The 14062-nt window shown below is 51.0% G+C and overlaps 5 protein-coding genes across 5 annotated transcripts; 2 read left to right on the top strand and 3 right to left on the bottom strand.

Annotated features, from left to right (window-relative positions):
• Nucleotides 1-698: 698 nt before the first annotated feature.
• On the bottom strand, nucleotides 699-3096 carry LOC128731217 (microprocessor complex subunit DGCR8). Its single transcript, XM_053824326.1, has 3 exons — nucleotides 2814-3096; nucleotides 2443-2732; nucleotides 699-2378 (listed from the first exon to the last, which is right to left on the bottom strand). Exons 1-3 carry the CDS (start codon nucleotides 3094-3096, stop codon nucleotides 924-926), a joined length of 2028 nt encoding a protein of 675 aa, XP_053680301.1. The 3' UTR covers nucleotides 699-923.
• Nucleotides 3097-4820: 1724 nt separating this feature from the next.
• Nucleotides 4821-7037, top strand: LOC128722071 (cytochrome P450 4C1-like). The gene is made up of 5 exons (XM_053815889.1): nucleotides 4821-5172; nucleotides 5238-5493; nucleotides 5889-6015; nucleotides 6080-6277; nucleotides 6369-7037. The coding sequence occupies exons 1-5, from the start codon at nucleotides 4821-4823 to the stop codon at nucleotides 6948-6950; spliced, it is 1515 nt and encodes a 504-aa protein (XP_053671864.1). The 3' UTR covers nucleotides 6951-7037.
• Nucleotides 7038-7046: 9 nt separating this feature from the next.
• On the bottom strand, nucleotides 7047-7805 carry LOC128722072 (general odorant-binding protein 84a). Its single transcript, XM_053815890.1, has 3 exons — nucleotides 7487-7805; nucleotides 7296-7425; nucleotides 7047-7215 (listed from the first exon to the last, which is right to left on the bottom strand). The coding sequence occupies exons 1-3, from the start codon at nucleotides 7769-7771 to the stop codon at nucleotides 7127-7129; spliced, it is 504 nt and encodes a 167-aa protein (XP_053671865.1). The 5' UTR covers nucleotides 7772-7805; the 3' UTR covers nucleotides 7047-7126.
• Nucleotides 7806-12340: 4535 nt separating this feature from the next.
• Nucleotides 12341-12719, bottom strand: LOC128721119 (uncharacterized). The gene is made up of 2 exons (XM_053814842.1): nucleotides 12674-12719; nucleotides 12341-12594 (listed from the first exon to the last, which is right to left on the bottom strand). Exons 1-2 carry the CDS (start codon nucleotides 12717-12719, stop codon nucleotides 12341-12343), a joined length of 300 nt encoding a protein of 99 aa, XP_053670817.1.
• Nucleotides 12720-13480: 761 nt separating this feature from the next.
• Nucleotides 13481-13887, top strand: LOC128721114 (uncharacterized). The gene is made up of 2 exons (XM_053814836.1): nucleotides 13481-13551; nucleotides 13634-13887. Exons 1-2 carry the CDS (start codon nucleotides 13506-13508, stop codon nucleotides 13885-13887), a joined length of 300 nt encoding a protein of 99 aa, XP_053670811.1. The 5' UTR covers nucleotides 13481-13505.
• Nucleotides 13888-14062: the final 175 nt, after the last annotated feature.

Genomic DNA, 14062 nt, shown 5'->3' with positions numbered 1-14062 from the left:
TTAGCGTAACGTTCAGGTTCAGGTCGCCAGCCGATATCGATCCATACAGCACATTCGCGTGGCAATGATAATTCCGGATGTGTATGTGCATCCAGTAAAGCAAAACAAAAACCAAGTAGCATTAAGACCCAACCACTCTGCGTGGAACTTGAGCCGATGCGAGAGGAAGTATGTGTCTGTTCAGATGACAGCCAGGATATGTTAGAGCATGATTATTACTATTACAACTATTACAAAATACAGCATTAAACAGTACACTAAAATCCATGTCGCACAAAGCCGTGTCCTAGCTTAGCGGACTGGGAGTGAACCGATGAAGCAGAATGTGCCATCGTTTTGCGTTAATATAGCGCAAATTGACCAAAATCGAAAGCGTCCTTTGTAATGCGCGTGAGGGTGCACGGTCAAGCAGTACTTCTAATCGTATGGATCTAACTAATCACTCAGCTAAACGGTCCGGATGGAAGCCGGCATCGTACGGGGGATGAACCAAAATTGAAAACGAATAAAAACACAAATGTTTCCTAACAAATGCTTCACCTCTTGTACGTATGGTTGGAATTTCTGTGAAAGAATTTAAGCTCCTGCAATGCATGCGATTTTGTACCGTTTCTTTACGTATGAAGTCTCGAAGCTCACCAATTGAATTCAGCGTGTACGTTTTACTCAATTGAAGACATTATCTACTTATACCGACGTTTATACAAATTTTTGCAGCAATGGCTGTCCCATGCCCGCGAAACCACGATTAGCAATTACATGCTCAACAATCGATTGGTAAAATGCATACACTGCCAGCGTAGGTAACGTTTGCGGTGCAGTTCCTGGCCGGCTGCGATGAAGATAGCACAGTGTGTGATGATTCGGAAACGAAGGCAAGACTGCATCGTCTCCTTCTGATATTGTTTTCATACGATCGTCGCCTAAAGGTCGACATTTTTAAGATTCGCTCCGGCACCGGTTGGCAGATCGATGTCCGACGGTGGCACAAACTTCCCGATCACGCGCACGTTGCGTTGTCGCTCCTCGAGCTTCGACATCTCCTGCTTCAGCTTTTCGAGGATCGCATAATTTGGCTGATTAATAGCGGCCTTGCTCTGCAGCACGGTGATCTCCTGCTCTTCCTGCTTTTTCTCCTTGTACGACTTCACCGACCGGTTGCCGTACAGACGCAACAGCGACCCCCAGGTCTTGATGTGCGGGTGCAGGATCTGCAGGATGGCTTGCGAGGCCCGCTGCTTACCATCGCGCTTGTTCTTGCACACGACCGTGGCCACGTGCTTACCCACCGTCATGGTGAACTCGTTCTTGCGGTGCTTCATCGTGTTCACCTCGTAGTTGATGTGCACCTCGCCAAGTCCGAAGTTACGCTGCAGACACGTGAGCAGGATCGCGTGTGGGGAAGGTTCAGTCGTTTTGGCGCAAAATTCCGCCACCCGCGGGTCCTCGATTTTGATCTCATCGAACACGGACAACTCTCGGAGGTCAGATGCTTGCTGTTGTGAGCCAGTCCCGTTTGCGGTGTTCTTCGCGTCCTTGCCGGTGATCTTATCCTTCATGTCCGGAATGAGGATTTCGAGCGTTTCGCGAGCCGCTTCGCTTTTCGCCTGCTTTTTGCTCGTGCCATACCCCGTACCGTACTTCAGCTCGTTTATCGTGACCGTAGCCGAGTAGGGCGTGGCAGCGTTTTCCAGTTCCTTAAATTCGTACGTGGGTTGCTTCCGCAGGGCGTGCTGTACGTACTCGTGCAGGATGCAGACGTAGCTTTTGCCGTTCGGATTCATGATCCACTCCTTCTTGGGTCGAGCGTGCGGGTTGCCCTGCTCGTCCTCGATGTTCAGCATCGGGAAGGTGATCAGTTTCGTGCCATCCGGGAGCGTAGGCCGCTGCAGGTTCTTGATGTGTTTCCGGTGCTTGGTGAACTTCCTCCGAGCAGCCCAAGACTTGAACCGCAGCACCCGTATCGTCTTGAAGCGGAACAGCTTCTTGCAGTACTCCATCACGGCGTCGGAGGTGAGCGATTGGGCCTTGAGGTTTTCTGTCACCGTCTCAATTTTGGCACTCACCTTCAGTGGGAGCAATTTGGCATTGGCTTGCGCTTCCGCGGTAGTCGTCGCCCCGGCAATCATCTTGCTTAGCTGGGCGTTGTGGAGTTGCCGTTCTTGGTTCGGTTCCGTCACGTCTTTGGTAGTGTCTGGATTGTTGCCGCTGACATCTGAGGAAGATGGGATTGATTCACCGTTTTCGGATCCGTTCTCCACAGAAGCTGCCGTTTGTGCTGCCGATGCAGCTGCTAGTTCCTTCTTCAATTCGTCTTCCTTTTCCAGCGCCTTCCGGTAGTTGAGGCACGGTATTGCGCTGAGCGGTACTTCGTGTTTCTGTGAAGAAAATAATACAAATCAAGATGCTACTGGAAATCGGTAGTGATTATTTGTAGCTTACCCGCACACTGCCCGGTCCAAGAAAGTATGGCCTGGAAGCGGTACAGACACGTGACGTTTTATGCAGGTACAGTGGCATTCCGCTCATGTGGGTTGCTTGCACCCAGCCTTCTGGTAACACCTCGAAATGGTTACGTCCTTTTTCTTCCAGGACCTGCTTGAAGCGTTCTTCGTACGGCTGTTTCTTGTTGGTGTTTCTCAGCTCTTCCGGTAGCCCTTCGTCGAGCATTGACTCGATATCGTCGTAGTTTACATCCGATCCTTCCGAACTACCATCTTCCACGTCTGCTCCTGTGAGTGAAACGGTTGCATGATTAAACCACATGGGAGGACCAAATGAATCGCATGTCAGAACTATCCGCAAGAGCTTACCACCCGTTTCCGAATCATCATCCGAGTTATCCCCCTGAACCTCATCCAGGACGTCGAATTGCCGCAAATTGTCGACCGGTCCGGGCTCATTTCCAGCATCATCTGGGAAGCTTTCCTCCTCTGATTCGCTATCTAGTGCGCTTGTTTCCGTGGGATCGATCCTGCGACGTTTTGCCATGGGACACTCGGACGGAGCGCTCAGTCCGGGATCCGATTGATCCGATCCTTGCGTATAATCTCCCGCTTCGTTGCTTTGAAGAACAGTCCCGCTTGATGCATCCATACTGCTCGTACAGCTAATGCTGGTTCAGGGGTTTCACGATGCGCTCCCTAGTACAGTCCCGTGATGCCTAACCGGTTGCAAAAATAAAACCCCGCTGCACGCATGCACAACATTACATTACAGTTTCACCGCTCGTGCAGCTCAATGACACGACAGCTAACGCATCGACGCATGAAATTTTCTACCAAGCCCCCCAATGTGGAACGAAATCAATTTTTGTTTTGTATGCGGTTACAATACAGCATGGCAAAATTGAGTTCTCGCTCCCATCGGCGGGTGGTAGAAAATCAGATACAGAAACACATAGTAGCACGCATTAGTACGTGGTCCGGGCGGCGTTTTGACGATATCGATTGGGTGGCGCGTAAGTCGGACCACAAATCGATATTAAGCTTGCCGCCGTATCCTATCGCTTACCACCTTCATCACCGTGAACCACACTCAGTTTGCAGACATTTCATGATGCAGAAGTTTGTCGGCTTGGCGTTCTTGAACCAGCAAATCCCATCGCAAGAACGTCAAGTCAATCTTCCTGCAATCGAAACACAATCTCCACGACGGCGAGAACAATGGTATTAACAGGAAAAGACACCGGATCGTGAATCGTCGGTACAAATGACGCAAGCTGGCGCGGCGTCACTATCCTCGAGACACGGTTCTCCGCACGGAACTTGCAAGATTCCGGACCGTGCGTTGCTCTATTGCTAGCTCAATCGTCGTTTACAGAGGCCTGACGTACGTGGAATCTATTTGCGAATAACTTTTCAGTCAATATTTTCTCTTTTATCCATACCTGCCCAGGCGTCGATGCGCAACCAAAAGGTAAACATTTGACAAAACGAAGCGTTTCGGTGAAGCGTTTGCGTAGCTGTCAAAAATGGCGTCGATGTGTATCAAGCGTGTCATGCCACACGTGCGATGTTTCATCGAAATGCTAGCGAAGCGATGAATTTTGACGTCACCGCAATAAGGGTTGATAGCTTAAAAAGGGATGAAGCTTATGAGACAAGAGCTTTCGGAAAAGGCTTTTCCGAGAGTCAACCCTTCGATGGCGCAATCTACCCCATCGGCAGTTCGTGAAATCATCGTTATTTCGTTTTAAAATGAATGTAATGCAACAGCAGCTCCAACGATTCCGGCGAAGTATTCTAGGAATTGAATTGCATCACTTGCACGCCGCTGTATGATTGATGGCATTCTTTTAATAGCTTATTATGCGTGGTTTTGTTGATCCACGCTTTCATTCCCACCGTGGGCAGCCATTCGTAACCTCCGACTGCAGGTTGTTAGGAGACATCACGGATGGCATTAAAGAGCATAGCGTAAAACGCAAACGTCGCAAACGTCGAGACGTCGCCGGACGATTAGTTCCCAGACAATGGCCTCCTCGGATGGGGTCGGTAAATCGAGAAAATAATTGCATGAATTATGATCGCGTACGCATGTGTGTGCCCTCCCGTATCCGCCGTGTCTTCCTTCGTCCCGTGCAAAATAGTTGCACTAATTTTCGATTTTATTGTACACGCACCGTTGGCCATTTGCGCAGGTGGGAGGGAGACCGAGACACGCTATCGCCGCACGGAAACTTTACCACCCTGGCCGAGCATAACGCACACTCCCCCCGAGGCTCTAGGTGCATGTGCATCGAAGCCTAGGCCCTGCATACCCCGGCCGAGCCAGACAGTTGCATTTTTGTCGGCAGTGAAAACGGTCGCTTCGAAATCATGCTTCCCGGGTTGCTCCTGTTAGCGGTGATCCTGTGCGTCCTGACGATCTCGTCCTATTGGGCGCAGCGATTGCGCTGGGCCGATGGAATCCCTCGGGCCGTAGCTACCCACCGGTGGCTTGGAAACGTGGGTGATTTCCTTGGGAAAACGCCCGGTGAAGTGTTCCTGGTGCTCGATCGACACTTTCGGCAGCACAATCGTCTGTTCACGATGCGCTTTGGACCACAGCTAGCCATTGGTGTCACGCATCCGGATCTCATCCAGAAAGTGCTGACCCATCCGGACTGCCAGGCCAAACCGGACTTGTACAAAGTGGTGCGATTACCGAACGGACTGTTGGCGGCAAAATGTGAGCAATGGACCGTGCGACGATCGCACCCAATAAGTAACAGTGTTCCAATCCCATCCCGACAGATGACGTGTGGAAGGCACATCGGAAAGCGCTCAATTCCACGTTCAATGCGCGGATCCTCGAGAGCTTCGTGCCCATCTTCAACGATTGTACACGGCGGTTAGTAGGAAGGCTCGATCGCTACGCTCAAACCGGCGATCGGTGCAACATCCTCGAGTACATTTCGGCCTGCACGCTCGAGATGATCAGCCGTACCTCGCTTGGTGGCAGGGTGCTTGAGCGCGAAGGTGCCAACCAATTCATCGCCAACCTGGAAGTGTAAGTTTTTCCGCACGTTTTTCCGGGGAAGGTGGTCAAAAACTTTTCCGACCACCCGGGGGTCGGGAAAATCGCGAGCGGGAATTAAATATGCATGCGACGACTGGCGGCGGGAAAATTCAGCCCAACTAGCGGTAGGTGATAATGTGCCAATTTGATCGATACCAACCGTAGTGGGTGGCGTGATGGTTACAAGGAAATCAAATCAATTTGTGGCCGAATGTGGTCGGAAAGTGGTGCCTATGGTGGTGTGCTGATTTCGGTGCAACCGCGCGGTGTATTAGCTAATCGTTCCGGCCGCACGCACTCAACGGGCGAGAGGATTTTCCGGGCTGGGTTCGATGTGGGCTTCTAAATTCATTTGAATAATTGACTGCACCCCAACCCCTCAACAGGGCACTCAAAACGATCGGTGTACGAATATTCAACATTTTCATGCACATCGACCTGCTCTATCAGCTCACCGCGTTGTACCGCAACGAGATGCGAGCGATCGGCATTTGTCAGCAGTTCACGAGGAAGGTGCGTTCCGTCTCGAGTGGGTTGGTTTTAGCTGGCCCGCGTAATAGCTCAGGCTCATTTTCAGATCATCCAAGACAAACGGGAAGAAATCGGACGGCTTGAGCGTGCCGATGAAAACGCAAACGACCCGGCGGATGAGCCGTACGGCAGAAAGCCGCAAATTTTCATCGATCAGCTCATGAAGATGCCTCTGACGGATCCGGGAGCGCGTCACTTCTCGGACGAGGAAATCTCCGACCACATCTACACGATGATCGTCGCGGTAAGTGCTAATCGGCGGCCATGAGTACATTTCTTTCCCCGTCTCTAGTTAGCGTATTGCAAAATTGCCTTTTCTAAACACACCAACTCAGGGTAACGAAACCTCGGCAACACAATTAGCACATGCCTGTCTGCTGCTGGCCATGCATCCCGCAGTCCAGGCCAAGGCATACGCGGAGGTTAGTGGGTGCGTTTTTTCACCCGATCAAGAGATCACGATCGAGCTGATGAAAGACCTGCCCTACGTGGAGTGTGTGCTGAAGGAGTCGATGCGCTTGATGCCGGTTGCACCCATCATTGGGCGCCAGAACCGGACCGAACTCGTGCTCGATGGCCATCGAATACCGGCCGGGAGTGTGTTTCTGTTCCACTTCTACGCACTGCATCGTCGCAAGGACATCTGGGGACCGACGGCGGACGATTTCGATCCGGATCGATTTCTTGCGGATCAGGCTGGCCAACGGCATCCGTACGCCCATCTGCCTTTTAGTGGAGGGCCACGTGGTTGCATTGGCTACCGGTACGCGATGATGAGCCTAAAGACGCTGTTGGCGCAAATCCTGCGTAGCTACGAACTGACGACGGACCTGCGTTTCGAGGACATTCGCTACCAGTACCAGATCTCGCTGAATCTCGCCTTCCCGCATGAGGTGCGGTTGCGTCGACGATCCTAACCAGCAGCTTTAGAAGGGCAACTTAAAAGGGTAGCCGTACAACAAAAGGGGTATATGGGATCGACTAGAAATAAAACGAAAGCTTCTAGCTGCAGCTGCGAATGGGTGCGATTTATTGTGCTCTCCGTTAAAGGCTCCTTATGCTCGGTGGGCTCGTCCAAACCAGGGTGAGTTCTCTATTTATTATCCTTGCTCTTGCCATCCACCAGCGCCCGGGTCATGACGCAACGAGTGAAGTAGTACGCCTTCTCGCAGCTTGAACCCGCTGGGGAAAAAAGGGAATCCAACCAAACCGCAGTCGTCAGTCGAAAATAGTGCCTCAACGATAGTGCCTCAGATACCTACTCATCTCGTCCAGACACTCGTCGACGGTTTCACCCGAGGAGGCCCAGTTCAGGGCCAGTGCCGTCTCTTTATTCACCTTGTCGTCCTCCGTCAGAATGCCGAGCGCTTGCAGATAACACCGGATGAAGCACTGCAAGTAAAACCCATCGATTAGGGACCGTAAATGAAACCCAAAAGCTGGTTCTACACACCAGCGGTATCCGATCGGTTTCGTCCGGGAAGCTGCCGGTTTCGTTCAGCTCAGCCAGGTACTCCGGCTGGATGATGAAGGTCCGATTGCACTGGGCCACGGCGTCCTGTGGGGCCATTTCGGGCATCGTCTGGGCGGTGGTTGGATCCGCCAGTACACCTGCTCGCTGTTCGGTGGCGTCGTTGTTCAACATATTGCACGCAACGGCCCCATTCGATATGGCCAGTGGGGCCAGTAGTACAAGTACTAGGGCGCACTCGAACGCCCCATTATGGTGCCGTTTCATTCCTGTTGTCGACGATCGGCTTCGACGTCCACTTCCTACTGTTGGGGGGATTTCGGGGCGGCTACATGCATGGTGAGGCGAAAAACAAGCAACAGTCAGCCAACCAGCCGGTAGCATAATGTTTTCACACATTAATCGCGAGCACACAGCGAAGGGAAGTCGTTTAACCTCCGGGGCTCGTCGCTAGGTAAGCGATAAAAGCACCTTTGGAAGCGGTGCACCAGCCGGGATATGTTTTGTCACCGTAAACTTTCTCCCTTAATCCTCTTCGAAGTGGCACCCGGTGGCATCTTGTAGTTTCATTACCATACATGTCGTGATGATCGTTTTTCCGACCCCACTGGCGCTTAACGCAATCCGCAAGCCGACGATCGTTCGCGTGGCACAGAACGCTGAACCCACAACGGGTGTGAGGGATATTGTATTGTTTTTCACGTTTTTCGGTTTCGCTTAATTGCGATGGAAAATATATCAAAAAGCCCCCAGCGAGACAGGCTTCAAACGTTAACGGCGCGTTGTTTTTCCTCGCCGTTCACTTTCGCCTTTTGCGTGAAAACAACGCGAAGAAAATGGGAAGAAACAATAAAAACCGCACCCCAACCGATCCGCGGTAAATCCGCGCCACGGAAAAGCTCATTGAGGCGCGTCGGGGTTTTATGTTGGCACATAATTACCAGCTCCTGCCTGACGCACGCCATTCCGAGGCGAGTGATTAGCCGCGGTGCGAGTGGCAAATCCGAACATCTGAAAAACGAAATAAAAAGCTGCCTACCGTCCTGCTCGCGCGCGCGATTACGTCGACATCAAAAGCTCTCGCGTTTGGTGGACTCGCGTGGTGAAAACTCCCGTGCCTGGCATTCCATTCCATGGACGACGGACGACGGTTCGAGCCGCGATTGATTTCGGCGCGATTCGGGCCGGTGGAAATTTAATATTTATTTTCATCCCCACCGTCCATCCTTGGGTTGCGATCGGGGCGATAGATAAAAGGACGTTTCGAATGGTGGTTCCCGCAAACGGATAAAACCGGGCTTGGAAGGAAAAATAATAATTTGACTCCTCAGCGAACGAAGCGAAACCCCACGGACGCGAGGAATCCGAGCTTCGTGCCGTGTGAAAACTCCCCTTCAGGCATTCCACCCGAAAACAAGCAATCGAAATCACGAATAAACCCCCTCAATTCCGGGACAGCACGAGTATACGCGAAAATAGAGAAAATACAGAAAACCGATACCGTCCCTTACGGCCGGCGAGTCGAAAGTTTTCCTCCCACGGTGAAAAAGGTGAGCCTTTTCCGTCCAGCGCAATCACCAAAAAGGTGCACGTGTCCGTTTCAGCTCGGGCGCGCTTGGGCGAGCAGCGCTGATAAAAACGGAAGCCGCCTTCAATTTCACGGACAAAACGGGACGCGTCGGGTGTGATGGGAGGTGCGCGGTAGCACAAATAAATGTGGCGTGCATGATTCATGCGGTATTTCCGGTCCCAAACCCGCCGAAGGTCACCGCGCTGTCGAAGCTTTCGGAATTCGCCTTCCCGAAAAGTGGAAAATGGAAAGGATAGCGCTTTAAATTTTCACCCTCCTCGCAGCATCCGCTGTCCCGGCGATGGGTGGGTGGTATTGTTTTCCCGCGGTCCCAGCTGCGTGACTGAGCGTGTGCGTGTGTGTGTGTTGGTTGGTGTGCGTTTTTCAAACGTTTTAAGTAAACAGTGCCAGCGTTCGTGTATTTGGCGAGTTGGCACGGCTACGGGAAGGGTTTTCCTGACGCGACCGCTAGACGAGGGCGTCGGGTTTCGAGATTCCGACCGCGAAGGGTGAACATATTCGTCCCTGGAATTGTTTGCTCGCAGCGTGATATTTTCGTTCCTCTTACCAAAGCGGTAGATATTGGGTTATTGGGTGGAGCTTTGCTAGAGGCCTATCGTAGCGCGGGCAGCAGCTCAGACGAATGTAGCCTTCGGTGTAGAGCTTTTGCTGGATGTTAGACGAGCCGGACGGCGAGGTTGTGAGTACTGGGAACTGTTAAATAAACATCCAAAATTATTCGAACCGATTAGGCGGCGCGTTTACTCGCAAACTGGCGCAATGTTTATGCATGAGACCGCTAAATGGAAACTTGCATAACTCTCGGTTGCCGAAAAGAATTACACGCCCAACCAATTTCCCGGGTTGGGTAGGCCCATTTTGTAGACTTGTAACGGAAATGCGTTCCCTGAAGCAAACACGCATGAATAAAATCACCATCCAAAGCTAATCCCCTAATGTGTTCTAAGGATTATTTATGCTACCGCTCGATGCCGCAGAGCTTGCGTCAAGCCGTTCCTAGCCTAGTCGAAACACGGAGGCACTACATGAGTAAGCACATGTAAATCACACTGAATCGGCAATCAATTATGGAGGCTTTCCGTGAGGTCGGGCTGGCGCCCCTTACACGTGCACGGATTGTGTGCATTGTCGAACACACACACGCACACGCACACGAGGTGGAGGCCTCGCCAGGAAGCGGCTGTCCTGCAGACGAGCTTGTTCGCTTCGCTCGACCGAGATGGCAGGATATTGGGATTTTTAAGGCAGCACAAAGAAGAAAAATAAACTGCGCCGCAGCTTCCTTTATAGAAAAGGATGTGAAATTGATGCCACTAGAGGGCGACACCGAGCTCGTCTATAAGTTTCACTCAAAGCCAGGTTCGCTCTCCATGGCAACGGCGGGAGACAGACGCTACGAAACGGCACAGAGGAACCGTTGGAGCAGCGAATGGAGACATTTTTCACGCTTAACTTTCCCGAGAAATTTGTTCCAAACGAGTTTAAAATATAAACGAACGACGGGATGGTGGGCGCCTCCTGTGAACCCGGTCGTTACATGCTGTCTAGCATGTTGGCAACGATGCTGTTGTTGTTGTTATGAAGTAGATCTACCCCGAGGAGGGATTTACGCGAACTTCAATATACATTCTCTTTTTCACGAGCAACACTGCGTCATTGTTACACGCAGGGCTGGCTGGCAATGTTCACTAATTCCGTTTCCGTGCGAGGTTTGTGCTGCGGGCCCGTTTAAAAAAAAGGACGCAGGATTTAACACGTCCCATTTTTGGGCCGATGAAAAGGGACCACAATCGTAGGATGCGTGGCCACGCAGCAAACCGTTTGGGTCGGCCGCTCGCTGATGTATGCACTAAAACTGCTGACAACCTGCCTGTTCCCGTGGGGCAAGTTCGGTTTCATAAGCGATTCGAAAACGGGTGCGATATGCTCGGTGACAGCTCTCCGGAGAAAACTGCCACGTCGGTGGAATGGTATTGCGAAACGAATAATGCGTTCTGCGTCAGCGGTTCCGGTGAGGATGTTTCGTTTTCGGGTGAAAATTTCGATGCAAAAAACCCGTTCAAAATTTCAACCTACCGAACGTTTTACCCGGGAGGGACACACTACACACTTATCAGACTTTCCCAAACAACACACTGTGTACCGCGTTGTGGGCGAAATAAATCCAATGCCTGCTTGGTGAGTCGATTTTATATAACCCTATCCAGAGGGCTTTACAACAGACAGACGCACGTTTGGTTAGTGACGTTTATGTCTTGACATGCCATGATGGACAATTTGATCGAATTACGATCGGACCACTTCCGGCCCGGACCGATACAGAACCATTTCCCTTCGACCGTTGGCGGACGGTACGGTGTCACGTTACAATTTCGTCTCTATTGTCTAGTTCACCCGGTGATGGGTGGTGAAATTGATGTAAAAACCTTGAATACACTACGCTCGTGGTTTGTTTGTGTGATGATGGGTTTGTCTCAATTATAGCGCGCAAAAACCAGCTCACGCGCTCTGGGTAATTGAGTAATAGAAATAATTTATCTGGTTTTTCAATTTTCCACCTGCATGGCGTGCAACTAAATGCTCGATTTATCGGCGTGCGTGATGATCCGCAAGCAAACCAGCCAGTGTTGTTTTGGAATCATTTACTTAAATTTAGGAAACATTTAAAAAGCAAGTTTTACTATCGAACTCGATCCAGTAGGGTAACTTTAACAACACGAGCCCGGATTGGTCCTGGCACGTGGAGAGAGTGCTAGTCGGGGAAATCAATTTTGTTGTCACATTAGACGTGCTTGAGCGCTCCGGATCGGTAATGTATGGCATATGCATGAATTTTAAACAGCCCATTACGGTGGAATGGATCAAAGGATACGAAGCGTTCACTGATGTCACCACCCAGGACGAGGACGATACCGATGAGGCATCCTGTCAGCCTGAGTGGGTATCATAAACTATGGTTCTTATCCGAGAGCACCGGTGCGATGGCACAACCGACTCAGGGATGAGTTACGGTGTACGGTTGTAATAAAGCAAAGCCACCCTTGCTCGGAGGATGTCCTGGCCTGGGAAAATGCGCACATCAAAATCCGATTACAGCTTGCGCGGAGTAGACATTTTCACATTCTCGCAGAAAGTTGCCTTAATTCACGGGGAGCGTTTTATTCTTCCACCAATACGTGGGCGGTGTGTTTCGCGTGTTACATCATATCTTGTGTCACGGTTCGGTGGTTTCGATTCGAGACCCTCTAGTGCCGGTTGTTGCGGTTCAGCCGGTTGGCGAGACGAGTTCCGAGCTGGTTCGGGATGCCACCACCGATGTTCGACGGCATGGTAGCGTTCTCGGCACCACCGGCCGGGTTCGACGGTACGGTCGTGTTGAGGTTGTTCTGCAGATCACCCGGGTTCGTCTGGTTACCACCCATCGGAGGCTGCACTTCACCAACGCCAGGGGTCGTCATGCCACCGGGCAGCTGGTCGAGTTGGGGTGCAGCATTGATGGCTGCATCCGGGAGTTGGGAGTCGAGATGAAGAAAAGTTATTTTCATCACAATCACACGCCTACACGTTCTATCACTTACCGACGATGGTTAACAGGACGGCGATGGCAGCTACTTTGAAAGCCATTTTTGCTATTCGTTGGAGTGGACTCGCTGGGTGGCTGTTAGAACGCGGAATGATGAGTGTATGCCGAGAAGGAACATACCCAACGTATTTATACTCCTGCTGCATGGGGCGATAGTTCGGTAATTAGCCTGCGGTGTTGTCTACAAATTGAACAGCATTTTGCACCTGAGGGAACTGAAATTGCATTTTTATCGCTTCGGTTGCTTCGACAGCACATGGAACGCATAATCGGTTGCTTGTTAAAGGCGATATGCTGCTATCATTACGCGGTAACCGATGTTCATCGTGGTTCTGAGCGGTGATCATTGATTAATGCCCTTTTGTGGGTGGTTATATTTTGCTAGTAAATTTAATATTACTTTGTGTATGTAAACAGCATGTTGAATATTTTTCAAATTATTGTTCTTTCTTGTATTCTTTCGTCTCTGAAAAAGCAGAGCTTTTTAGTCGTTTAATATATAATGTATTAAATGTTATGAAATGGGAAAACGCATTAGAATTGCTTGTACTTTTAATCATCAAAAATGAGCTTCGAAATTAGGTTAATGTGCGAACGAAAGTAGTAATTTGCCCAACATCGCACCACCGTGAGGGGAATCGAGGGGATAATTAATATGTCTTCCAGATATCACCGAGACACCTAGAATACAGCCCCATTCCCAGCGTGGGCAACAAACCCGGTATAAATAGACAAACCCCGGCCAACGGACAACCACATCAGTCTTCAACGGTCTTCAGTACCAACGCCAAACTAGCAAACCCCAAACCAACCACCCGTTCGAAACAATGGCTTTCAAAGTGGCTGCCTTTGCGATCCTGCTCGTCGTTGTCGGTAAGTTATCCAATTCGCCACCATTCACCGGTTCTGCTCAATAGCACTCACGTGAGGCCTGTTTTCGCCCCGTTCTATGAAGCCATCAATGCTGCGCCCCAACTCGACCAGCTGCCCGGTGGCATGACGACCCCTGGCGTTGGTGAAGTGCAGCCTCCGATGGGTGGTAACCAGACGAACCCGGGTGATCTGCAGAACAACCTCAACACGACCGTACCGTCGAACCCGGCCGGTGGTGCCGAGAACGCTACCATGCCGTCGAACATCGGTGGTGGCATCCCGAACCAGCTCGGAACTCGTCTCGCAAACCGGCTGAACCGCAACAACAACCACTAGTGAACTGGCGAACTTGCGAGGACTCGACTGCCCGGCCGCGCGGGTTGATTGGATAACGCGATGAATTCGATGGAAATAAACGTTGGCTAACCCACTCTCTGGAACGAACCTTCTGCTGGTCTCGTGGTCGTTTTTTTTTTGGTGCGCGATAAAGCAGCCCTACTTTCGATTGTAC

Source organism: Anopheles nili, chromosome 2 (assembly GCF_943737925.1).
Source record: "Anopheles nili chromosome 2, idAnoNiliSN_F5_01, whole genome shotgun sequence".
In the NCBI taxonomy this organism is placed as follows: Eukaryota; Metazoa; Arthropoda; class Insecta; order Diptera; family Culicidae; genus Anopheles; species Anopheles nili.
This window is presented reverse-complemented; position numbering and strand designations above follow the sequence as displayed.

Coding starts and splice junctions, on each gene's coding strand:
- LOC128731217 (XM_053824326.1), bottom strand. CDS start 3,096: ATGGATGCATCAAGCGGGACTGTTCTTCAAAGCAACGAAGCGGGAGAT. Junction 2,733..2,813: donor TGATGATTCGGAAACGGGTG/GTAAGCTCTTGC, acceptor TTTCACTCACAG/GAGCAGACGTGGAAGATGGT. Junction 2,379..2,442: donor TTGGACCGGGCAGTGTGCGG/GTAAGCTACAAA, acceptor TTTTCTTCACAG/AAACACGAAGTACCGCTCAG.
- LOC128721114 (XM_053814836.1), top strand. CDS start 13,506: ATGGCTTTCAAAGTGGCTGCCTTTGCGATCCTGCTCGTCGTTGTCG. Junction 13,552..13,633: donor GATCCTGCTCGTCGTTGTCG/GTAAGTTATCCA, acceptor CGTTCTATGAAG/CCATCAATGCTGCGCCCCAA.
- LOC128721119 (XM_053814842.1), bottom strand. CDS start 12,719: ATGGCTTTCAAAGTAGCTGCCATCGCCGTCCTGTTAACCATCGTCG. Junction 12,595..12,673: donor CGTCCTGTTAACCATCGTCG/GTAAGTGATAGA, acceptor TCCCGGATGCAG/CCATCAATGCTGCACCCCAA.
- LOC128722071 (XM_053815889.1), top strand. CDS start 4,821: ATGCTTCCCGGGTTGCTCCTGTTAGCGGTGATCCTGTGCGTCCTGACG. Junction 5,173..5,237: donor CGGACTGTTGGCGGCAAAAT/GTGAGCAATGGA, acceptor CCATCCCGACAG/ATGACGTGTGGAAGGCACAT. Junction 6,016..6,079: donor GTCAGCAGTTCACGAGGAAG/GTGCGTTCCGTC, acceptor GCTCATTTTCAG/ATCATCCAAGACAAACGGGA.
- LOC128722072 (XM_053815890.1), bottom strand. CDS start 7,771: ATGAAACGGCACCATAATGGGGCGTTCGAGTGCGCCCTAGTACTTGTA. Junction 7,426..7,486: donor AAACCGATCGGATACCGCTG/GTGTGTAGAACC, acceptor TTTTACTTGCAG/TGCTTCATCCGGTGTTATCT. Junction 7,216..7,295: donor CGAGTGTCTGGACGAGATGA/GTAGGTATCTGA, acceptor TTTTTTCCCCAG/CGGGTTCAAGCTGCGAGAAG.